The 27,090-nt window shown below is 33.4% G+C and overlaps 1 protein-coding gene across 3 annotated transcripts in view; it reads left to right on the top strand.

The window, feature by feature from the left end:
• The window catches only part of LOC145291918 (netrin-1-like), a 381,604-nt gene that overhangs the window by 219,728 nt on the left and 134,786 nt on the right, over nt 1-27,090 (top strand). Inside the window, exons 3-4 of one of the 3 annotated variants that reach the window (XM_080137766.1) lie at nt 10,697-10,846; nt 20,923-26,080. In XM_080137766.1, coding sequence (XP_079993892.1) covers nt 10,697-10,846; nt 20,923-21,215 — 443 coding nt within the window. In that variant the 3' untranslated portion in view covers nt 21,216-26,080. Of the gene's footprint in view, nt 1-10,696; nt 10,847-20,919; nt 26,081-27,090 lie in introns of those variants that run through there. The other 2 variants (XM_080137765.1, XM_080137764.1) reach the window with 2 other exon arrangements.

Here is a 27,090-nt window from a genome sequence, read left to right as displayed (position 1 = left end):
TTTTCCATAAGTGCCGGTGGAAGTTCGACGAATGGCGACGATCATGCTGGCTTTGATGTTGTGGGAGGTCATGTTGGTGATGTTCTCGACGAATGAACAAACGAAGTAGTCCAGTGGATCCAGGTCGGAGGAGGAGGGGGACAGTGAGAGAAGAGTACAGAGTTGTAGTACTCCTTCTGAAACCAACTATGAGTCTCTTTGAACTTTTGAGTCGGCACCGAGTCCTACTGCCACGCCCGGGGTCTGCCAGCGGACACCCGATTGCACCAGGAGATTATCATGTATCTCCCCGACGTAACTACCCCCGACAAACCCGACAAGCTACTAAGTCTCATCCCTTTACAGTAGAGATCCCTAGGTGCAAGAAAGCCTTTTACTCCAATAGTTTCTTCCCCAGAACTGCGGGTCTTTGGAACTCCCTTCCGGGATTCTGCTTTCCCAACTGCAATGATATGCAGAAGTTCAAGTGTAATGTTAACAAACATCTTTCTACTCTTCTCCCTTCATAATGACCCCGCTAATTAATTCCCTAATAGTAGCCCCCTGCTTCAAAGTGGCACTGTGCCTTGTTTGGGGTGAAAATTGAATAAAAAAAAAAAATTTTTTTAAATCATACTCTTCAGCACATTCAGGTACACTTTGGTGTTGACTTTCAAGCCGACTTCGAAGATGCGAGGTGGCATGATGTGACCCTCACTTGAAACCACACCAAAGACCAAAACCATGGCAAGAAACTTTGTTTTCATCCCCATGGGCACGTTCCTGTTATTCGTAGCAATCCAGCGATGCATTTTGAGGTTACTAGCAATGGTTCTGTTGTCATAACTTGAATCGGTAGAGAGCATGAGTTGTATAGCGGCGCATCTCCAATCTCGCTCGTTGAACATTGTGTCACTTTCAGACATGATAGAAGGTTCCTATCGCTATTGGAATTTGTACACAACTGACAAACTAGAAGATGGCCTCGAATAACAAAAAAGAGAACCTGTTTTTATCATGTTGTCTTTTCTAGGGCGAGAATATTATCGTTCCATCTTTTACTATCACGCACATAATGGATTTCGATATCTATGTACTTTAATTCTATGTTTTATGTGAACAGAGTGGATTATCGATATGGGCCAATCTATACTATCATGCATTTGTTTGCATGGCTGCAGGTTGAGTAAATTTATCTTTATAAAGAAATATAGAAATTTATGTGAGCATCAAAACGATTTGGACGAGCGGAATTAAGAAAGCGGAAGTTTTGATCCAAGAAACCCATAAAGTTGAATCCTCGAGAAGTTTACACGCATCCTACTGAGTGAAGTAGACAAAGCCCACCCATTTGGGCATTATCATTTCCAACAACGGAACTATAGACGCAGGAATCTCGAAAAGAATCTATTCTGCAGCTTCAGCATTCGGAAAGCTGTGAGAAAATAGAGGAAACTATCTGAAAACCAAGATAAGTGGGGTTTTTTTTACGTAGGCATCACCACTTATCAAGGCCAAGAGGCCACTCGAGGATAAGGGTTAAAGAGTGTACAGTAGAAATTGGACAATATAGTAATCGTTAGTAATGGAAAGCGATTGTAATACCAAATTTTTTATATAGTTCTGAAACATGAGCTTTCTACGGAAACCACATAAAAAGAGTTGAAAACGTACAACGGAGACATATTCGTCGACTAATGAACATCTCGTGGAGAGACTTTGTATCAAATTTCAAAGTCCTGGAAAGAGCAGGAATACCCAGGGTTGAAGAAATGATCACCACGTGTCAGTTAAGGTGGACATGGGATATGCATGGAGAGCAGCAGACTACTAAAAGCTATTTTCTGCGTTAAGAGAAGCATCACGGAAAGCTCGAGCACCATGACTACACAACAGAGACATCTAAAAAGCATCAATAGGTAAAATAAATCGAAATAAAGAAAAACGAATATCGTGTGTCTTGGAAGAAGGTGGTGGTTGGTGCAACAGAAACGGTTAGGAAAAATGTACAGTTGTGGACGAACAAGCTAGAACCAGTACCTCCACCCGGTAAGGCGGCCTACATATGAGTTCGTTTTAGACTTTTAAGAAAAAGATTGGGTTGGGCTCACATCTACGCCACACGTGTTTAGTATGTTTAACTCCGTGTCATCGTCCGAATACAACAGACTGTTGTTTATGATATATATATATATATATATATATATATATATATATATATTATACATGTATATATACATATATACATATACATATACATATACATATATATATATATATATATATATATATATAATGAATAAATGACAAAAGTTTATAGTTCAAATTTCATGATGTTGACCATCTTAAAATTTACTCTTTTAATTCAGTTTACACTTACAATTCTTGACAGCATCTGTTTCGTAGCACAATGTCAATCACTTAATTATTTTATCAATCAGTTATTCTATTTTGCCCTTATTTCATCAGAAGAAACAAGTACAACCAACCAAAAGGAAATAAAATGCATTTGAACATGATTTAAAAAATCCAAAAATTAGAAGAGAAGCTGCAATTACCTTATAGATTGCTTACCTTACGCCATTTTTTAATTCATATATATTTATATATATACTAGCAGTTCAGCCCGGTTTTGCTCGGGTCCTATGTATTCTCCATAACTTTATATGCATATATATATATATATATATATATATATATATATATATATATATATATATATATATATATATATATGTTTGAATCATGTCCAGGTAAAATACAGCTAAGATTTTAGTGTTTAGACCGAAAATTGGCCGAGGATTTTGGTAGAGTTGCAAAGGTCAACTCTTTCAACTCTGACATCTTGGCAGCCAAATTTTCGCCCGAAAACTCATTAAAAAGCTTGCTGCATGCCTGAATATACTTTAGTTTAAATATCAAATGTTTAGCCCAAAAATTGATTAGATTGCTAGAGACCGCACAGGTAAAATCTTTTGAACTTTGACCCCTTGGAAGCCCAATTTTAGGCCAAAAACCGATTAAAAAGCTTGCCTTATGTCTGTCTGAATACATTTTATGTAAAATTTTAAATGTTTACACCAAAAATTGACTGAGTAATTTAGTAGAGACCGCAGAAATAACTCTTTTATCTTTGACCCCAACTTTGACCCCTTAACATTTAGCGTTTTGAGATCAAATAAATTAGAAAATTTGGTCCATGTCCAAGTAATCTCCATCTAAAATTTCAAGTGTTTAGACTCAAAATTGGCGGAGAAATTTAGTAGAGTTATCAGAAGTCAAATCGTTGAAATTGACCACTTAGCAAAATTTCTTGCCAAAATCGATTAAAAAGATTTTCCCAACTCTCAACACCCCTTACGTTAAATGTCGAGTCTGTAGACTGGAAATTGACAAAGTAATTTTGTAGGGAAATGTACACACACAGACAATTTCACTTTTATAGATACATAGATATTACATTACACGATTTTGAATTGATATGTACATATATATGTGTGTGCGTGTATGTGTGTATGTGTGTACGTATATATATATATATATACATATATATAGATGCATATATATATATATATATATATATATATATATATATATATATATATATATATATATATATGCTCCTCATCTTGAGTTGAGCATATCGAGAAGTGATATACAAATTACCATTAGCATATTAAGCGATGCTCTTTGTGGAAACAAATCGAGCTTAGGTATTTCGGATGATGTCAAAACATCGTTAATTCACGCCGATTAGCGTAATGGTTAGAAGCCTTGACTGTCGTATAGACGGTCGGGTTTCAATCCTGGCTTGAGGTAGTTGCCTGTCTAGCCGCACTGATGAGCTGTCAAACAGCGAAACAGTACCGTATGTATGTGGATGTGGACAAAACAGTACTGTATGTCGGAAACTGTATGTGGGAAACAGTACTGTATGTGGGAAACAGTACTGTATGTCGGAAACAGTACTGTATGTCGGAAACTGTATGTGGGAAACTGTATGTGGGAAACAGTACTGTATGTGGGAAACAGTATGTGGGAAACAGTACTGTATGTGGGAAACAGTACTGTATGTCGGAAACAGTACTGTATGTCGGAAACTGTATGTGGGAAACTGTATGTGGGAAACAGTACTGTATGTGGGAAACAGTACTGTATGTGGGAAACAGTACAGTACTGTATGTGGGAAACTGTATGTGGGAAACTGTATGTGGGAAACAGTACTGTATGTGGGAAACAGTATGTGGGAAACAGTACAGTACTGTATGTGGGAAACTGTATGTGGGAAACTGTATGTACGAAACAGTACTGTATGTGGGAAACAGTGCTGTATGTGGGAAACAGTATGTGGGAAACAGTACTGTATATGGACGAAACAGTACTGTATGTGGGAAACAGTACTGTATGTGGACATATATATATATATATATATATATATATATATATATATATATATATATATATATACGTAGATATATATGTACATATGTATGTATGTATATATGCGGCATAATAACGTTAACACAGCGGTTCCCGCTGGATCATGAAGTAAAGCAACGTCGAACCTGGTCAGAACTAAATGGGATACTATTTGGGACTTCCAGATGCTGGATGTGCTCACCCCTTTCTCGGCATTGTTTCCAAAGTTATGAACAGTACATAGGGCCCGAGCAAAGCTGGGCTGAACAGCTAGTATATATATATATATATATATATATATATATATATATATATATATATATATATATTAGTCTGTCGCCCGTTCAACTGCTCTCACTTTTTCTCAAAAACTACTGGTCAAATCTGGCTGAGATTTTGTGTGGACATTTGTTATGGTTAAGTTTAGCGAACTAACTATAATGATAATCGCCCAAGACTCAACAAAGAATAAATAGGAAATAGCCAGCAAATGATCACATTTTCTCTAGTTTTTCGGTAACAACTGTGCCGATTTGGCTGAATTTTTGAATGAGCCTTTGTCATGATAAGGGGCACTGAATTATAAATCAACACGGATTAGAATTCGGTGAAAATATAAGTAGAAATTTAGCCTTAATCAACAATCAAATTGGCAGAATGAAATGTTAAGTCAATGGTCTGTAACTTTTGTCCGCTTTTTTTACAGTAAAAAGTGCAGTTTACATAATAATTGTATTTTTATGTAATATGTTCTATATCCTACTGAGTTATAATATATATATATATATATATATATATATATATATATATATATATATATATATATTTAAAAGAGTGTAGCCATCAACAACTGTGGGGTTTTTTAAAGGTTTTCATCATATTTTTATTTTAAAATATTTTTATAACGCGTTTCGAGCTTAGGGTGTTGCGTGAGTGTGTAGGTGCGTATGTATATATGTATGCTCCTACATATATTTCTATGTATGTGCGTGTGTGTATGTGTGTGTGCCTGCGTACGTGTGCGTGTGCATGTGTACATGTACATGAATGTATGTGTATGCGTGTGTGATTGTGTGTGGGTGTGTGCTGTACATGGGGAAAGAAAGTCTTTAAAAAGAACCCTAAAAAACCATAAAAACCTTCACCAAATGGACCAGGGGGCCACTCTTTGAATCTAACTTTGACCGGACACTTTAAACACTTACAGTTGGAGTAAGAGTGTCTGAGACCACACATCACTCTGAAAAACACATTTAGTATCAGCGGAGGTAAAAATAACTCTACAAACTCCCATTTTAAAGAAAAACTTTTTACAAAAACATCTGAAGAGCGCACACCCTAAGCTCGAAACGCGTTATAAAAATATTTTAAAATAAAAATATGATGAAAACCTTTAAAAAAAAACCCACAGTTTTTGATGGCTACACTCTTTTAAATATACATTTTTTTCTCTCGTTGGAACTACACAACCATCACTTTAAATATATATACATATATATATATATATATATATATATATATATATATGTGTGTGTGTGTGTGTGTGTGTGTGTGTACTTTGATATAAAAGGAACTTGTGTGTCTGTGTGTATGTGTGTGTATGTCTGTGTGTGTCTTTATGTACGTGTGTGCTTGTGTGTGTGTCTGTGTGTGTGTCTGTGTGTGTGTGTCTGTCCGTCTGTGTTTGTGGCTGTATGTTCGTTTCCCATGAAATCAAAAACGGCTAGGCCGATTTTGATGAAATTTCATAGGAAGAAACATCAAGTGACCTTTTTAGTGACATACTAATCAGATAAATTTCTTAAAAACGTAGAAAAACATTATTTTGAACAGCTTATCGACACATACCCCAATATTATTCTCTATGTGTTTGTGCTCCTTCCCTATGTACTAGAAAACAGCCTGATGATGCTCTTGAAAATTTTTGTATCAGAATGTCTCCGATAAGTATCGATAATCGAAATAATCCAATAAAATAAGGTACAGGCGATTTGAACGAAATTAACACCTTAAACAGTCTAATATCACAAGTGCATCTGAGTAGTTTTATTAGCACACAAGCTGAAAAGATCAACATATAAAATTAACATTAGGTTCTTTGATATAACAATGGCGCGTTTGAAATGGATGTATTGTATATAAAATAATTTGATAAAATCGACAGCGGATTCTCTACAGAAGAGACATGTGGAGCTTCTTCCCGATGCACAGAAAAAACGGGTGCCTAACTAGAGCAGGCAATTAATCGAGTTGATGGAAAAGTGTTCGATGACAATAAAATATGGAAGTATGAAATATTCCTTGATCCTCATTACAACCCGCGGAACGTCGGGCCCATATGCTAATATATATATATATATATATATATATATATATATATATATATATATATATATAGAGAGAGAGAGAGAGAGAGAGAGAGAGAGAGAGAGAAGCAATCTAGCAGTATATATATTTTTATATTATTCGTTGATCCTTATATATATATATATATATATATATATAAGGATCAACGAATAATATAAAAATATATATATACTTTTTTTCACATTTAGTGAATGCAGAAGGTTACAGTTGCTTTCAGCAAACACAAATGAATTGTCTAACCTGCTTCGTCAGATATTCTGTATTAAATGAAAACAAAAAGGAAAGTGGCAATAGATATATGTGATCGCAGGAAACAAACTAATGATTGATTATAAATGCTATACAAAATAAGAAGATTAAAAGTAAAGGCAAATATAGACATGAAAAAGCAGGAGGGGAGAAAACACACACACACACACACACACACACACACACACACACATATATATATATATATATATATATATATATATATATATATATATATATATATATAAAGAAATCACAGAAAGTATATTGTAATCTATCCAGCGACGTACTGCAAAAAGAAAAGAAAAAATGACAGTTCTCAATTATTTGATATTTTGTTCTAATAATGAAGTGAAGTATTCGCCATTGCGTTTGACAACTGACCTCGGGATGAACATTTCTGAACTTGGTGGGGGACATATCATCGTTAATTTCGTAAATATATTTTGTAGATGTATGACAGCTTAATATTATAAATATAATTGAATATGAAAAGGAGCCACATTGGAATCCAAAATCTATTTATTCACACACAGACACACACAGACACACAGACACAGACACAGACAAACACACACACACACACAAAAATGCATATAAAAAATATTTCTAAATTCTAAATCTAAAAAAAATCTAAATTCAGAAAAACATAAAGTACACACACAAATCCAAATCTATTTATTCACACACACACACACACACACACACACACACACAAATATATAAGTTAGAAATATATAAGTTAGAAATATGTTTTATGTTATTTCACGCAGATCAAGGCAAGTGCCACTTTTGTTTTAAAGGGTTACTATTTGGAGTCTAATCTACAGTAAACCTATGAAGGGAGTTGAGCAACTAGATGTTTGTCTACATTATACTTGAACTTTTGCATGTCAATACAATCAGCGAAGCAATCTAGCAGTTCGAGGCAAGAAACTTAGCGTAGAAGGCTTTCCTGTATCTAGGGATCTACTTGAGATTTTGCTGCTTGTCGGGTTAGTCGGGGGTATTTACGTCGAGTGGGTAAAAATTCGACGAATTCGTCAGAGCACGTTCCCTTAAAATACTTCTAAAACATGAAAAGGTATGCAACATTTCGTGCGGGACTTATTAGGTTGGAGACTTTTTTGGAGTCTGTTTAAGAGAAGGAGATTTGTGGTATATGCACCAGCTCAGATGCACGGATTTGTAGAGACAGAGTAAACTTTCAGGTGTGAGCAATGTTATTGCATAGTTTCAAGATTAAAGCCAATTAGCATCTCTTGTTTTTGTAACAATCATCTTTCGTTCTTATTAGCTCCTGACAGTAAGTGGCTTCATATCATGTCCGGAGCAATTTCCAGAAAATATTTTTTTAAACTTTGAATATTTGGGTGATGGAAAGATGGACTTAAATTTAAGGTGAAGGAAACCCGACCCAAACGACTTTCATCCTAGTTTAAGCGACTTTGTCCGAAGGAGGAAGTTTCTTGGGAATATCAAGTTCACAAGCAACCCCCAGTCACTTGTATATCTCCGGCAGGGGAGATAACGTTAGGCTTGAAAGTTTTGTTTTTAAATTGACAGTGACGTCACTGATATCATGAGTAAAACGTTTATTCGAATTAATGTTTTAGTTATTATTATTTATGTTTCATTTATTTATTATTAATGTTTTATTAATTATTATTAATGTTTTATTAATTATTATTAATGTTTTATTAATTATTATTAATGCTTTATTTATTTACGGCATAAACTTTCTTCAATGATTAAGAAACGACATTGAGACACAGAATCAGGCTCAGTTGGGCGGATTTCCAAAAACACATCACCATTCTAAAATCAAAATGGATGCCGATAACTGTTAAAGTAAAAGTTTATTTAATTTATGTCCTCCCAGTAGTTTTATATGGCTTTCATTGTATCACATGACTAAACAACTAGCCAATCGCATTGAAGCGTTTTATTACAGGACATTGCCTGATCGAAAAAAAAACAAAATATCAACCATTCGTCAAACTACTTGTCTACTTTCTATATTTAATAAAAATCAAAAGTAAAACCCTTAAACTTTTGACCATGCCAAACAATCAACCACTTTTGTGCCTTGAGGATATGTTAGAAGGCAAAAGAAGCAGAGAAAAGTAAAGGAGGAGGTGAAGAGAGAATGTTTTTGATTGGACATCTCTCAACGTTTGGGCGTCTATCAACCAACTTGCCCTGGAACGAAAAGAAATGGCGAAAAATAAGATACGTCGTTCGCAATCTGCATCAAGTGAAAGATGCGACTCATGATGATGTTTGAAGAATAATCGAATTGAGAAAAAGATGTCAGTGTTAGAAGTGTTTTTGTCTATATATTTCCTCTCAGTGTGTGTTAGTGCTGGAGATATTGCGTGTATGCAGCCTTTGTCAGAGTGTGAATATGTATGAACCTCAGTGTGTGAGAGTTAAGCATTCGTCTGCAACTCTGTTTGGGATTAAAGCGAGGTTGAGTGTAATGTCGTTTCGCGTTCAATTTTGTTTCTACCCTCGTTTTACTCTGGGTTTTTTAGTTATCGAGTCACTATTTCTATTATGAATCGGCATTTGTGTAGGTTTACGGACCGTCCTTAATATTTAAAAATCCATTTATAACATGGAAATAAGATGGTGGTTTTAAGTCTTCTGTACTTTCACCTAACAATTTACTAAACAAAAGTCGCCGTAAAAAATGTAATTTAACTTTAAAAAATCTTATATAAAAATAGTAAACTGCAGAACCTAAAACTCTGCCTTTCACATCTGCTCCCGAACAGAATCGTTTCAAACAAGTAGGAATTAGTTTTTTTTTCTTTTTTGGTTGGAAAAAGTCGAATTAACATCTTTATCTGAAAGCAGGGAGATCCGATGTTGCCCGGAATGTAATAAGAATCAACAAATGTTTTAAATTTCCAAATTTTATTCTCAGCGAGGATTGTGAAACTGCCAATTTCTAAATCAAATCAATCGATTGCCTGTCTAGTCGGGACCCCACCGGAGTGCACCGCAGTTATGATCTTTGGTGTTATTTAAAGTGAGGGTACATCATATCATCTTACATCTTCGAAGTCGGTTTGAAAGCCAACACCAAAGTGTATCTGGATGTGCTAAAGAGTATAGTGATCCCCTGGTGCGATCAGGTGTCCGCTAGCAGGTCCTGGGTGTGGCAGTCGGACTCGGCGCCGGCCCACGTCTAAAGAGATCCAGGCATGGTTTCAGAAGGAGTGCTACGACTTTGTAGCCTTCCCGCACTGGCTCCCCTTTTTCCCTGACTTGGACCCACTGGACTACTTCGTTTTATTATAGGTCAAGAACATCACCAACATGACCTTTCACAACACCAAGGTCAGCCTGATCGTTACCATCCGCCGAGTAGTCGCCGAGCTCCCGCCTGCGCTTATGGGAAATACATGCTCCCAGTTTTGGACCCGTATCGAGGCAGTGATCGAGGCTGAAGGCGATTACATTGAATAGATGCTAGCTCTACTATAAAATCCAGTTAACTGAATTGATTTCTTTTCAATAAAAGTTTTAAAATCAAACTGTAGTGCTGTTTTTTTAGCGCGAAAAATTTATCCTTCCACCCTGTAGTTCTCAGCAAGACATTTTTTATACAGTCTGTGGTTTTTTTTATTGTATTTTTCTTTAAAATGGCTAACGTTTATTTCTATTTTACCAGGTTGCGAATGCCACCCTGTTGGCTCGCTGGGTCAGACCTGTAACCAGACGACGGGCCAGTGCCCTTGCAAAGATGGCGTTACAGGTTTAACGTGCAATATGTGTGCCAAGGGCTACCAACAGAGTCAATCGGCGATCGCACCATGCATCAGTAAGTATCCGACACACACTCGCACACATCTCGCGCTCAACCACCTTCTCTCTTTCTCTTTCTATCTCTATTTCTCTTTGCCACTTGCTTTCACCATTTTCGCCCTCAGTTTAGTTCCTCTTTAGCGTCTTTTCTTCGGCTTCTTTTCGCCATTTGCCCATTTGCTTCCGGTTTTGTTTGGCTTCCGGTTTTTGTTTGGCTTTTATCTTGTCGAGTGATATTTTCGACATTAAAAACTGACTTCGTTTTTAAGTTTTCTTTTACACTCTAGGAGGAGATCACCTTGTTTTCATTGCAAACAAGAACACTTCTTAATAATCTTGTACTGAGTAACAATATTTTTGGTATTAAATTTTTTTTCAACAATGTTAGTCTTCATAATGGATCGGCGGATCAAGGTTAAATCCTCGGTCGAGTCACGCCAAAGGCTAAAACAGTCGCATTGGTGATTCCTTTCTTCAACACTCAGCATTATATCGTGAGACTCAAGGGTAAGTAGAGTAATTCTAGCAAAGGAGTGTCGCCCTCCTTTACATCTCAGCTTAGTAGCTAATAAAATTGGATCCTTCAGGTGCCCTTCTATAACGTTGCAAGTACAAACAAAGGAAAAAATAAATAAAAATCCGAGTCAGCATTTTTCTTTATAGCAAATGTTTTTATTCACGTTACTCTCCCGTCTCGACATAACTTCAAAAGTCTCTCACTGCCACATGTCCATCTAGCTGGACGCGTTTCTCTTTCCTCCGACCATATGCCCTCGACTTTACACATCCATTTTCTTCGTCGCGCACTTTGCTTCCCTCTCAAACATGTGTTGTTCCTGTTTCTCTTTTTCTTGTTGTACCAACATTTCCCAATTTGCATATGTGCGTTTTTCGGCTACCGCTACTGCTAATCTCTTCATAAGCCAACCATCCTTCGCTGATATTTTCCCACGCGCTCATATACACTCCGACTTAGTCAACCACTTTATTTATAGCTACAAGACAAAATCACTACATTTCTCAATTCCATTGACCAAATACAATGATTTTATCATCGCATATGAGATTATTCATATTTCTTGTAAAGCACGCAAATGACTCGGCAGCTAAGATTTATTTTTCCCAGTGTTGCTGCAAATGTTCAATCAGTTTTTGCATAATTATTTCATTTCCTGTTTTACCCTTGCCAAATTGTTGATCGCTTTAGTATCTTATGGAACCGAGCAGTCAAGCCCTCGACAAACCTGGTCCCCACACATAGGGCCAGGCTCAAATGTGTCTATAACGTTTGGCTCGTATTGTTTCCGCTGCTTATGACTCAAAATGCAGTGTAATAATCGCCTATCCTTCCAATTTTTTTACCCAGCAAACGAACTTCCAGCAAACACTTTGAAAACTTGCTAATATGAGTTAAGAGTTCAATAGTCTTATGTTACAAGAAAACACACATATTTAGAATGATCAGAGTTTGTTTTTTAATTACTCAAATGATGTTTCAAGCATTTCGAACTTACCATGAAGAACTATATCTCTGTGTCTAACATTGGATCTTACTTACCATGAAGACTTATTGTGAAACTCTAACATTGGATCTTATCCTAAAATCGTGAAATAAAAATGGGAATCCTCAACTGCCAAACATGAAACTATATCAGGTATTTAGAAATTGATAACATTTATTCAAATTCATGGCTCTCCAGCGGTACTGATCCAAATACTACCTCCCCATAATTAAATGTTGACATATTTAATTACTTTTCCCAAGAATACACACACACGCACACACACACACACACACACACACACACATATATATATATATATATATATATATGTATATATATATATATATATATATATATATATATTAGCAAAATTTTCCCAAAGGTTTAATATATTAAAATCTTTTAGCCAGTGGCAATGTACATACATGAATAAAAATTAAGCCAGATGAATTGACTCAAATATTAAGTAACATGATTAAAATTTCTAGTTGATGTCGAAACAATTGTAACATTCGAAAAACTACAAATATGATGTAACATTTTCCTTGTTATTTTTTTTTTTTTTCTTTTTTTTACAAAGGCATCACCACATTATCAAGGCCCAGAGGCCACTCAAGGATAAGGGTTAAAGAGTGTACAGTAGAAGTTGGTCAATATAGTAATCATTAGTAATGAAAATTTGGTAAATTTAATAACTTATATGGAACGGCTCATCAAGAACTTATTTACTTTAGACTTGAACAAAACCATATTGTAGTCAGCCGGAAAGCAGGAAAACGGAAGACAATTCCACAGGCGTGCAGTTCTAAGAAAGAAGCTTTGTTCATGGAATTTACGTTTAGGTTTAGGGACAGATAAAGAGTGGGGGAAATTATTGATAGTGTTTACAGCTAGACGAGTGTTTCTTGTGAAAGTTTGGCGAGGGGGAACCATAGATTGAAGCTCAGTTGAACACTTTCCATGAAAATAACGATACATCAGAGACAAACTCGCAACATCTCTTCTGTGAGATAGAGGTTGCAAGGAGGAGAAAAGGACATCTCCTACGAGGCTACGAAGTCTATTTTGAACTCTATATATATATATATATATATATATATATATATATATATATATATAATGATTATATAGATTGGTTTCCTACATATATATCAATATCTCAATTCAGGTTCGGATAAAGTACTCTTTTGAAAAAAGAGGAAGCGATTAATGATTTTAGTTTTCAAACGAAATACTCTACTGATGAGTACGAGAAACTAAAGAAGGTGAAGAAAAATTTAAAGTGCAATTTTGTTTTAGTAAATTGATTTTCATTTTTGAGAACAGCAGACAATAATCAGACAAGTGAAGTGTAAATGTTGCTAAATAAATTGTTTCACCAAAACGGATTAGTATTTCGTCGCTCGATCTCTTAAACGTATATTTTGCGCGTATTTAAAAATGTATAAATATATTAAAACAAGATGAAGTAAAGACTTAAGGGGTTAGCCGTGTTTCTTTTATGACCTCTTGCTTCTCAGCGCATTTATGACGGGCACGCCTAATTTCCCATTTAGTGTTTGGTGATTTTTATTTTTAATCTTTAAGTAGCTTTTTTTTATCCGGCTGTGAGTTTAAAAAGAAAAACAAAAAAAAAAAAAAACGTTTATCCATCGAGACATTTGAGAATGAAGAAACTTCCGTCAAATCCACTATGGCGGCAAATCTTATCGTCTGCATCTCTCTTTGATACGTTCCCGCCAACGATTTAGGCGCTCCCTACGGACATTTAGTCACGCACTCCACTTGCACACACACACACACACACACGCACACACACGCACACACACACAGATACACATATATACAAACAGGGACACATACGCACACATACACACACAATTATACATACTCACCCACTGACATACACATACACAAATATACATACACAGACGCATACAAATAAACACATAGACATACAAACACGCATACACATACAAAAACACGCACATGTACATACACTCATAAACACATACATATACACCCACACATACATACACACACATACACACAAATACACACATACCTATACGCACATATAAGCATATAAATGCACAAACACATAAACACACACATATACATATACATATCCACACACACAAAAACACACCTACAAGCATACAGACACATGCACACACATAAACATATACACACATAGGATGGGGTACTGCTGCGATATCTGGGCAGGATTTGCTAAAACAGCCTATCCTGCTTGACAGAGCACAAAATAGACTTCGTAGCATAGTGGGGCAACCCCTTTTCTCTTCCTTGCAATCTCTCTCACAGAAGGGATGTTGCGAGTCTGTCTTTGTTTTATCGTTATTTTCATGGCAAGTGCTCGTCTGAGCTCCAATCTTTGGTCCCCTCTCGCCAATCTTTCACAAAAAAACACCCGTCTAGCTGAAACCACTGTCAGTAATTTCCCCCACTCTTTATCTGTGCCTAAGTCAAAATGTAGATTCCATGAACAAAGCTTCTTTCTTAGAAGTGCACGCCTGTGGAACTCTCTTCCGTTTGCCTGTTTCTTACCTGACTACAACTTGGATGTCTTACAAGTCCAATATAAACAAATTCGTGATGAACCGCCCCCTTAACCGCTTTATCAGGTCTCTATTACTAGCGATTACTACGATATTGTCCCATTGATTACTGTACACGCAATAACCCTTATCCTCGAATGGCCTCCGGGCCTTGATAAGTGGTGACTTCCTTGTAAAAAATAAAACATAATTACACACACACATAAACACACAGCTATACGTAGATATTTACATCAATTTCCAGGCATTTATAGACGATTTAAAAAACAAAATTCGAATCTGATCATTAATTAAGTTTTAGCTTGGGAATAAACCTAAACACAGCTTTTTAGACACAAAACGCCCTTAAAATTCCACTCTATAATAAAGATTAATGTCTAGTTAATTGAATATCGTCACATTAACGTGTAAAGAAAGTGTTTACAGTAAATAGATAAAGCAAATATGGGCAGGAGTTGCTTGAGCATCCTATCCTGCCTGACACAGTTCAAAACAGACTTCGTAATCTAGTAGACGATGCCCTATTCTCTTCTCTGCAACCACTTTCCCATAGAAGAGACGTTGCGAGCATGTTTCTGCTCTATCGCTATTTTCATGGCAAGTGTTCGACTGAGCTCCAATCTATGGTTTCCGCCACCAATCCTTTATAAAAAAAAAAAACACTCGTCTAGCCAAAACTACTATCAATAATTTCTTCCCATAGTAACAAAGCTTCTTTCCAAGAATTTTCCAAGTCTGGTCCGATGGTCTGCTTTCCAGCTAATTACGATATTGTCGTCTTTAAGTCTAACCTAAACAAATTCTTATTGACCCGTCCTCGCAATTAATAAAATCATACCAAATTCGTACGACAAACTATTATTACGCAACTGTCCCAATAATTACAATACACACATTATCTCTTATCCTCGAGTGGCCTCCGGGCCTTGATAAGTGGTAACTCTTGTGTAAAAAAAATAGCAAGTCAGATACCCTTAGCTCGTAGAAATATATTTCGAAAGAAATCATTCACGCTATTTACATAATGAGACTTTTTTCTCTATTTTTCCTATTTTTTTCTTTACTGATTCGCCTTTTTTTTTCTCTCTCTTTTTTTTTTTTTTTGTTAAAAATCTTTCCAATATGAAACGCTTGCTTTTTTTCTTATTCCTTTTCTTTTTAAACATCGCCGATTCAGACGTTATTAACACTAGCTAAGCGTGTTTTTTTTTCGGTTATTTTTTCTGATGTACATTTGTTATTTATGACCACGTACTTTACTCCGTAGCTCCTTAATACTATCCCAATCTAATAACTGAAAACTATATAAGTCATATAATCTCATATATTCACAATATTATATTTCGGTTTTCTTCGTTCGTTCCGCACTGTTTTCTCTTCGTTCGTTCTTCAGTTATTAACGATAGTGGTAGAGAAACACTCACCTAAAAACACCCTATATCTTTATATAGTTACAATTCGCCAACGCTTGGAGTATTGTTGCCATATCTGGCACCACTAGTCTCTCCCTTTCAAACAGGATCCAAACAAAAGAGTCTCATATCTACGAGGTCGCGCACTATCAACCAAGTTCCAACCCCTGTCCCATCATCACAATGTTTCATAACTGTGCCTGCTTTACAAGTAGTTTAAAGAAATATGCTTTGATGAACTCGTTGCATTTGTACACCCTCGACGTATATACAAACTCAACAACCAACAAAATTCAACTCCTGGACTTTCGTTAAGAGTCGCAGTTCTTTGCTGACAAAGCCATTCGGCGGAAGTGACGTCAGACAAATTAAAGGTACACATAACGAACACTGAAATTAATGTAACTATTGTTTTAAAGCAAATATAGAAATAGAAGTTTTATTGAAAAAGTCTTTATTTAAACTTTTATAACAACATTATAACCTTTGTAATAAAAATATGATTTTACACTGTTTTTAATCAAACATCAGAGATGTTGGTAATTTTTTTTATATCAAACATAAAAATATAACTGTTATAAAAAATATTTATTAACTGTTTTTTCCAACGAGATTTTGTTTAAAAGATATTTATGAACTTTTTTAAATATATTCATGAACTGTTTTTTGTTTTATTAAAAATACATTCATAAACATATTATTAAAAAACCCTCATAAACATATTATTTTTAAAAAAACAACAGTTCATAAACATATTAAAAAACAGTTCATAAACGTATTATTAAAAAACAGGTCATAAACATATTATTAAAAAAAAATAGTTCATAAACATATTATTTAAAAAAAAAACAGTTCATAAATATCTTATACCAGTTCTTTTTTACGTGTGATATGAAAAAATACCAACACCTGATGTTTGATTGAAAAAAAAAACAGTTAATAAACATATCTCTATTATAAAGTTTATAATTTTTTTATAAACGTTCAAATAAAAGCTGTTTGACTACAACTTCTATTTTTTATATTTGCTTTTTAAAAAGCTACATTATATAAAGTCTTGGTCATCCGTACCTTCAAATTTGTCTGACATCACTTCCACCGAATGGCTTTGTAAAAAAAAAAGAAGTGCGACTCTTAACTGATCCATCTCTAACGGCAATGGACTACTCTTCTTTTTAGTATCACTTTCATCTCACATCTTTTTTAAGTCCTTACATGCTCTGCGTAAAGATTGGTAGTAAATACACAACGATACGTGGATTGTACTTAAAACATTACATTTGATAACCGGAAGTGACGTCACGTAAAAATACGAACATTACCATCTGGTTCTTTTTTTACGTTCTTTATTCAAATGATAAATTTTTTAAAAACTGTTGATTTTTATACTTGAAAGTGTATAAGAAAAAGTAAGTATTTGTTTTTATAAATATGAACACAATTTGATTTCTTTCTTTTATTTTTTTTTATCTCTCTTCAATTTACGTACGTTTACACGTCTTAAAGCGTTCTTTTCTTATATAGTATTTTGTTTTTATAATTTCTTCAGTTGGTTTTCACCTATTTTTGTTTTTCTGACAGAGAAAATAACTAGCAAAATAAAAGTATGACTGGTTTGCATCTAAAAATATATAATGAGAAGTATTTAAAGTTGGAGAAATGTATGAATAGAGGTATTTTTTTCTGAAAGCAGGGGGAATTTCTTATTGAACATATTAAGATATGTTATAAAGCTCAACATTGGAAGGACCCTAGGATTTAATTGAATAAATGATATATACAAATTATATAAGCATTGTTATGGAGTCGATATGCATTTCAATATTTCTATGTATCGTCAGAACTCCAAATGAATCTCGTAGCCAGAAAATTACTTTAGAATAACTTATTCCTGTAATTCAATTAATACTTTCTACTTTATTTCTTTTTTCCTATCATTACGTTTCATGCATTCAGTGTTATGTTTATTTATTTTTCTATAGCAATTTTTTAATACATTTTCTTCAACTATTGATCTATTTTCTTTTCTGCAAGAGAAACGATTGCATGGGTTTTAAATATTTTCTGTATTGTTTTGCTTGCAGTGTCAATTGTTTTTAAGTGTGTGTGTGTGTGTGTGTGTGTGTGTGTTTGTGTGTGTGTGTGTGTGTGTGTGTGTGTGTGTGTGTTCGTGTGTGCTTCAATCGTGGCCAAATATTTAATACATAATTCCATTAAATATAGATTAAAATACTTTTATTTTAAAAATTTTTTTATTCAATTTCAAGTTTGTGTGTCTTTAAGGACATGCATGTGTTTTTTCTTTAATGTGTTTTGAATGCTGTTTTCTATTTTTTGTGTTTGCTTTTGTAATGATTATATTTTTAATTCATAAATATTTTTTTCATTTTTTTTCTTTTTTGTGTGTCTTGAACGCATTGCATCTTCCGCTTTCAGGACTTATATCTGACGTTTACCCAGTCTACTTGTTTCGTGGAAGTACCACACGGTGTGACAAGACGCTCAGTACGTGTACGAATAGCGTCACATACTAAAGTTGGTTTGACTGTAAAAATGTAATTGCTTAAAAACATATGAATTTCTGCAAAGTGCGGTTGGCGATTGTGACACGCTTGTTTCACTATGGACTTATCATTGTTTTAGGAACCTTTTCATTGAATATAATGGAACAGTAGCTTCATGTATCTCTTTGTAAATGTATAGAACTATATCATACAAGATTGACACATTTCCGCATTCCAAAGAAGAAAAAGCTTCATAAATGAAAACGCGCACTTTACGAAGAATAAAAATATCCCTCCTCGCATAAAACAAATCCGGTGGCGTAGGTGATATTATACTAAGCAACGGTGTGTCAAGCGATTAACAATAAAAAAAAAACTTTCTTCAGAAAGAAAATAATGTCTGAGAAGGGGAGCTTCCTAGGACTGAACAGAAAAATGCATCAGCCCGACAGCAACAAAGCCTATATAAAACATTTTTGATGAGAAATTTCCTTGTCACTAAATCTTATGATTTCTAATTTTCCCGTAAGACAACGATAACAAGATTCATTTATAGATATGCAGGTGCGAGCAGTCCTTTTATTCCTAATTAATTTGCTTTTAGCTATCGGCGTTTATTATTATTATTATTATTATTATTATTATTATTATTATTATTATTATTATTATTACTGCTACTTTTATTATTGTTGTTGGTACTATTATTGATTAGAGACAAAATGTTAGGCCAGAAATGCTTACTATAATTCAAAGAACAATCGTGCATATATTATATTTCGTTAAAAGAATTACCAAAAAGTACATGCATAGAAATCTATTTTCTGTATGTTATTTAGTTGTAAAACTAGCAAAGTCTTGTAGTTGTAGGCGCCCGATTTAATTTCGTATCTAATTTTCTGATACAATATCCGAGAATATTCTACAGGATTCATAGAATTTTTACTTCGCATAGCCGATTATGCTGTCTACAATGGCAGCCATTGTGCTAAGGTTCAACCCTCCAGCTTTATATTCACGGGTAACGTGATACGAAGCAATTAGAATGAGGACATTACAAAGGCTGCTACAACGAAGATGTGCCAGAAAATTACTCACACCTAAGAATATCCTGTAATTTTACAAATCCATCATTCGCTTATGCGTGAACTATTGTTTTTACATCTATGTTTGTGCACAAGTTTCTCATTCTTAGCTAGACTCCCTGTTTCCTGATTCCATAATTGTACCAATCCACAGATGTTTAAATGTATGTGAACACACATCCCACTGTTCAACTTCCCACAGTCCTGTGCTAGACACGTTCTGAAATAGCTTAAACTCTTGTCCCAACGCCGCAATATTTCACCTCTGTACCTATTTTACTGTGCTGCTATGAACTCAATGCACTTGTACCCCTCGACGTAAATATCTCTAACTAATCCGTTTAGCCGCAAAAAAGAAGAGGTCCATAGTTGCTAGATTTTGGAATTTTTTTGTTTTTCCGTCTCTTATTTTTCTGAGATACAGAAATTTAACCTTTTATGACCGGAATTATGATGTACATGAATGTAAAAAAATATTTATTGTTAATTTTAGTTAGTTTAAAGGGTAATGCTACTATGATTGTCTTCAAACGAGTTCCGCGACTGTCTTAAACGAATGGCAGCATACTGGATGTAAACAATGGACGGTTGGCATCTACTCAGATAGTGAACTAATACGTACAAGGAGTGTTAGAATCAGCTCCCACTTTATTTTTGCCGTTATATTCAGTTATTTAAAACTGAATAAATTAGTTCAATCAGGTCATAAAGGATTAAATGTGATGTGAACAAATATCTCGCTAATCTTCTTACACATTTCCCAGTAAACACGATCCGAAATAGTAATCGCTTACGTCCTCGTGAGAGTATAACTTGTTTGGGGTGAACACAATTAATGTACGCCTTTTCAGTCTGTTTGCAATTGCATTTTTACGCCATTCGCGTCGAGTGACGCCTACGTCGATTGGCTGACGATACCGTGTGGTACTTCGACACTGAGTCGACTGCGTAAAATAGATTCATTTTTATTAGATGATTTTAATTGGATAATTGTATATTTTCGTGAGGAGTGGAGACAGCGAACAGTATACAGAAAAAAGGGGACCAAGGCAACGCGTCGCAGAAACAACCCGGAAGGCGTACCATCAAGAAAAAGGGCCGGCGCCGGAAGAAGATCTCCAAACGGAAGAAGAAGGATCGCAAAAAGAACGGCGTCCGCAAATCAAGGAAGGGACGCAAACGAAAGGGGAGGCGCAAGGGCGGAAAGAACGACGTGATTCGCCGGCGCGGACGCAAGGGGAGGAAGAGGAAAAACCGGAAAAATCGCAAAGAGAAGTCTACGCAACCGACGATAAGATTTTGAATCTGGTTCGATTCTTACGAACAGTAATTGACTTTCTTCCCGACCTACGGTCGTCAAAAAAATCACCCCCTCAATTCCAATCTTACATTATTATTCTTGCTTTTATTTTATTGTTTTATTTATTTAACTCACTTTTTTATAAAATAAACTTGAAAAACAAAACAGAATTTGTTCAAGACATAAGATTGGAATCAGCAAATAATACTAAAATGTTTCCATGTGGAAAAGTGGACTTTATAAATATATCTGACCAACATATTTCAAGTAAACCTATATTTTTTAATTACTGTATTGTAGGTTTCTTCGTTATTTATTTAAAATCATAGCCATGTATATGATCAGACATATGAGATAAACATATATAAATACATATATAAATATACGTACACATACATTCACATATAAGCATACTTCTACATATATATGCATACACATATGTACATGTATATATATATGTATCTATATACGCTTACATGTATAGATACATGTATATAAATATAAATAAAAACATATGCATTTACATTGCGTATATATGTATAGATATATACATGTATATATGTATATATATTTGTGTGTATGGATATATAATTATAAATATGCGATCGAAAAAAAGACAAAAAGGAAGACAAATTAAACACGAGAATACATAATTAAAACGAGAGCTTTACAGGTGTCGTTCGGATCAACGGTCATTATAAAACTCTCGTTTGTTATTATTTAATACTGTGTTTAATTTGTTTTCCTTTTCTCTTTTTACACACATAAGCACGTATATATCAATGCATATATAATTGTAGGCTCATACATATACGAACATATATAGACGTATATTCACATGCATATATATATATACATATATATATATATACACGTACATATATATACATATATACATGCATATATATTCATACATGTATAGACTTACATATGTATATATATACATATATATATACGTAGATGCATGTTTAATTACACACATACATGCATACGTATGTATACACACATACATGCATAAGTATGTATAAAAAATATATATATTTGCACACATATATATGTACATATATACATGGATATGCATATATATATATATATATATATTTAATATATATATATGTCATTGCAAACACACACACATACATATGTATATATATATATATACATCCATATTATATTATAAATATATTATATATATATATCCATATTATATTATGTATATATACATCCATATTATATTATACATATTATTATATACACAGCTATACGTACCTTGTAAAATTTCCGAAAAATGATTTTTTTTTTTTTGTATATGGAATTACTACATCTGCGTGTAACAGACTTGTTAAAATTATAACTTTTAATGTTTTACTACAGATTAATGTGAGTTCCGTGACCGAAATATCGGTCAGCTTTACATATTTGTTTGTGTTATAATTTTAACTATTTTGCGTTTACGCTTATCAACTAATTTACTACACTAACCGTTCATTAATCACATATATATATATATCAATGCGTATATATATATACATATATATATACATATATATATATATATATATATATATATATATATATATATATATATATATATATATATATAGAAACATGATGGTTGCAATGTTTACCCGATTTTTGCCACCATAAATGTGATTTTTTTTAACCTGCCACGGTGACATGATCATAATGAAACCCTGCCGCAAGCAGTGAGGTATTTGTTTTCGTTTTACTTCAGTTAGGTCTCAGAAATCAAGAAGCTCCTGTTGAGACTAACACTTGATTTCCACGAGATATATTGATATATAGAGTGTTTCATCAGGAGTCTCGTCAACCTCCAAAAAGCTATCAAAAAACGTGGAAAATAGCAATTGGTCATTTACTGATATTATGATGTATCTTTCGAATTCTCTTTTTATTAGTTTTGTCAGATTCCAAGACAAGGAGACATCTTTTCTGGTTGAGTATCCAGTGTTGTCACCTGCGTTAGCATCACTAATGCCTATCCACGCATATACTCACATCTGTATATAAATACATACGTATATATTAATATATATATATAGACATACATATAAATATGTATATATATAGATTCATACATATGTAATTACCTACACACATGCATATATATATAGCCATACAGTATATACCCAAATATATATACATGTATACATACATATGTAATTATTAGGGCTATGACAAGAGAATATTCTTATCATTGTTTTGACTCTCTAGTATATATCCGACAAAGTTAGACACAGTTAATCAATCGAGAACCCCATCACTCTATATGAAAACATATAAGATATTAAATGATATATACCTGAGAATCAAAATAATGAAAAGAATATTCTCTTGTCATAGCCCTAGTAATTACACACACACACACACACACACACACACACACACACACACATATATATATATATATATATATATATATATATTTCCACGACCAAACAACGTCGCAACGTCGCAGCTGATGAGTTGCGAGGTTGTTAGACTGTGCAAATAATTATTTATCTCTTATATTCAGAAAAGTATATATATATATATATATGTATATGTATATATATACACACACACATATATATATACATATGCATACATATATATGTGTATATATATATATATATATATATATATATATATATATATTGGAATTTTTCATAAAAAGTATTGTTACTTGAAATAGCATTACTAGGAGTTGTACTATTTCTGGTATCAACTAATGCATACATCTTGTTCCAAAAATCTTGTTTAGGCTTCGAATATTATGTAGAGTTTATTAGAAGGGTGAAGATTCCTCACGCCAAGTCGATCGAAGATGGCGCCTCGTACGCATTCAAACTTTATTTCTCTTGCTGTCAATCCTGAGTTGTTTGAGTCTTCCAACAGTTTCCCACTCTCACAAGTACTACTTCATCATAGTAAACAGAATCCTTACTATTTAGTGACCCTTACAAATCCATTACATATCAGTTGGTTATCTAGTAGATTTTTTTATAAAATAACGGCAAACGCCTTGGGTGCATCTCCCTCGAGTTTGTCATGGCGGACGCGATTTCTTATCGATATACGCATACATCTACATATCTAAACGCACAAACACACACACGCACACATGCACACACGCACACACGCATAGTACGCCATGAAATATATTTGAATAAAATACAACAGAACGTCGTTTACGTAAGTAAAAGTCTAATATATATATATATATATATATATATATATATATATATATATATATATATATATATATATATATATATATATATATATGTATTATTTCAGATATTATACAATTTTATATTAGTTATTTATACCAGTCGTTTCGGGTGTTATACAAAATAAATATCTTTAGATGATATGTATTACTTGTTTTGATTGGACTAGTGTTCGTACAGCAGGAAGAATGAACGCATATTACGGAGATTCATTGTTCGTTTATTTGCAGCCGACAGGGTTGCTGAATAGAATAGGATGTTCAGCAGAACAAGCGAAAGAAAATGAATATAGCAAAGCATTGAATTGTTTTATCTAAAACCTCTTACTTAAATCCGAATAGTAATTGACTGAAACTTTAATGAGATAAATAACATCAGCATCAATAATATTAGATTATACGATACTTATAACTTTTTTCAAACTTCGATATTCATCCTATCTTAAATCTAATCATAGCAATGAATAAATAAGTTGTACTTTATCTGGATTGTGAGTTAGATAGGACTTCTACGAAGACATAACTGACGGAACGAGAACATTCTACCGCTATGAATTTAATAAAGAGTTCCGAACAAAATTCATTGTATATTTCGGAGTTCGGCCGAAAGATTACCGAGTTGGAGAAGGTACACCGAAAATGGTCGTAGGTTTCACCAGCCGAAACGTTGCACAAATAACACTAAAGATGAGAACACTATTCCAATCAAAACAAGTAATACAAACAATTAGCCCTCATCTAATCTTTAGAGTACCTATATAGAAGTGTAGCATCTGAAGAACAGATACTACACTTTGATCTTGTCCAACAACCCCCTCGGAGGTCCGGGCGACAAGATCAAAGTGTAGTATCTGTTCCGACAGATGCTGCAAAGCTAAGACTAGCAAAGACCAGCTATGACTAGCAAAGACCATATGTGGAGGTAACCCCACATATCTAAATTTGGTCACTGAGGGGGTAACCCTTCATACCAACAGTTTCTAATCCAGCTCCCATTTCCCACCTCTTGGGAGCTGGTGCCCCCCTTCCTCCCCCCTTCCCTCCATCTCCACATTAAAAAACGGCCTTGTGCCTAATTTGCTACGTGGGGAAGCAAATAAATACACACTTTGATCTTGACCAAAAGGTCAAGGATCATCTAATCTTTAAAGTAGTCTACATTTTGACGATATGGCATTCAAGTACAATGGTTGACTGTTCCAATAACTCCCAAAATCATTGGAATAGAAAAGTAACCAATATAATATATGTTTTGGGCTACAAATAAATCTTATTTGAGAAATAAGTGGAATCAACCAGTCCTATGAATAACGCTGGTTTCATAAACTAAATGGAGACATTCATACCAATGTTTAACCGCCGCATGCTACGAACACGTCCCTCTCATACCACTTTAGTGGCTCAAGTATTCTTTATGATAAATACATATTATACTTTATACACTTTACACTACTTGTGGTTTCTTTCGTTTGTGACGCCTAGCATGGGTCTACAACAATATTATTGGAATAGAAGGCTAACCAATATAATATTTTAATAGCATTATACATAATACACATTTTGAAGTTTAATATTATGAAATAAAGATATAGTATTATAAAAAGTATATATATATATATATATATACAAATATATATATTATGATGTAGTATATTATTTATCATTGAAAATAATATATATACAAAATATTATGAATAACATATATACTCTATTATAAACAAAATATATGGATTAAACTAAAATGATGCATATAGTATGAAAAATACGTATAAATATAGGATTATGAATAATATCAGTGTAATACTATACACAATATATATATATACTGTTGAATAATACGTATGTAATTTTATGAATAATATATATATATAACATATAGTATTATACATAATAGCATTACAAATAATATATATGTAGTATTATTAATATATATATATATATATATATATGCATTTTATTATCCACGAAAAAAATTCAAATAATATTTATATATGTAAATATTATATACATATATAAATATTATGTATATAGTATTCTGAATAAAAATTACTTTGGAAAACAAAAAAAAAAATATATATATATATATATATATATATATATATATATATATATTATAATAATAATAATAATAATAATAATAATAATAATAATAATAATAATAATAATAATAATAATAATATATGGTCTTTTGAATAAAATAAACTTTTACAGATAATATATATAAATAAAATATACATATAGTATTATAAATAATATATATTGTTATGAATAATATATGTATATAGCATTATCAATAACAGTATAGTATTACAAATAATGTATGTATATGTATATATTTATATGTGATATACAAAATTTATTATAAGAGACATAAATAAAATTTAATGTGAACGCCTTTCATTTGTTTTTTTAATATTTTGTCAAAATATAAAATTGTGTGTGTGTGTGTGTGTGTGTGTGTGTGTGTGTGTGTGTGTGTGTGTGTGTGTGTGTGTGTGTGTGTGGTTGAACTGTGTCAGATTTCCTCGTTTCTGAAGATCAACTGCATGTGATAGTGATTTTTGTGTCTCTAAGAGAAATTAGGAATATTATTTAGAAAAAAACAACTAAACTTTAAATGCTAGTGTTTGTTGTGTTTATAGGAAA

Source organism: Euprymna scolopes, chromosome 13 (genome assembly GCF_053919585.1).
Source record: "Euprymna scolopes isolate OS-2025 chromosome 13, ASM5391958v1, whole genome shotgun sequence".
In the NCBI taxonomy this organism is placed as follows: Eukaryota; Metazoa; Mollusca; class Cephalopoda; order Sepiida; family Sepiolidae; genus Euprymna; species Euprymna scolopes.
Note: the sequence above shows the minus strand (reverse complement) of the source record. Positions and strands in the feature narration are given on the sequence as shown.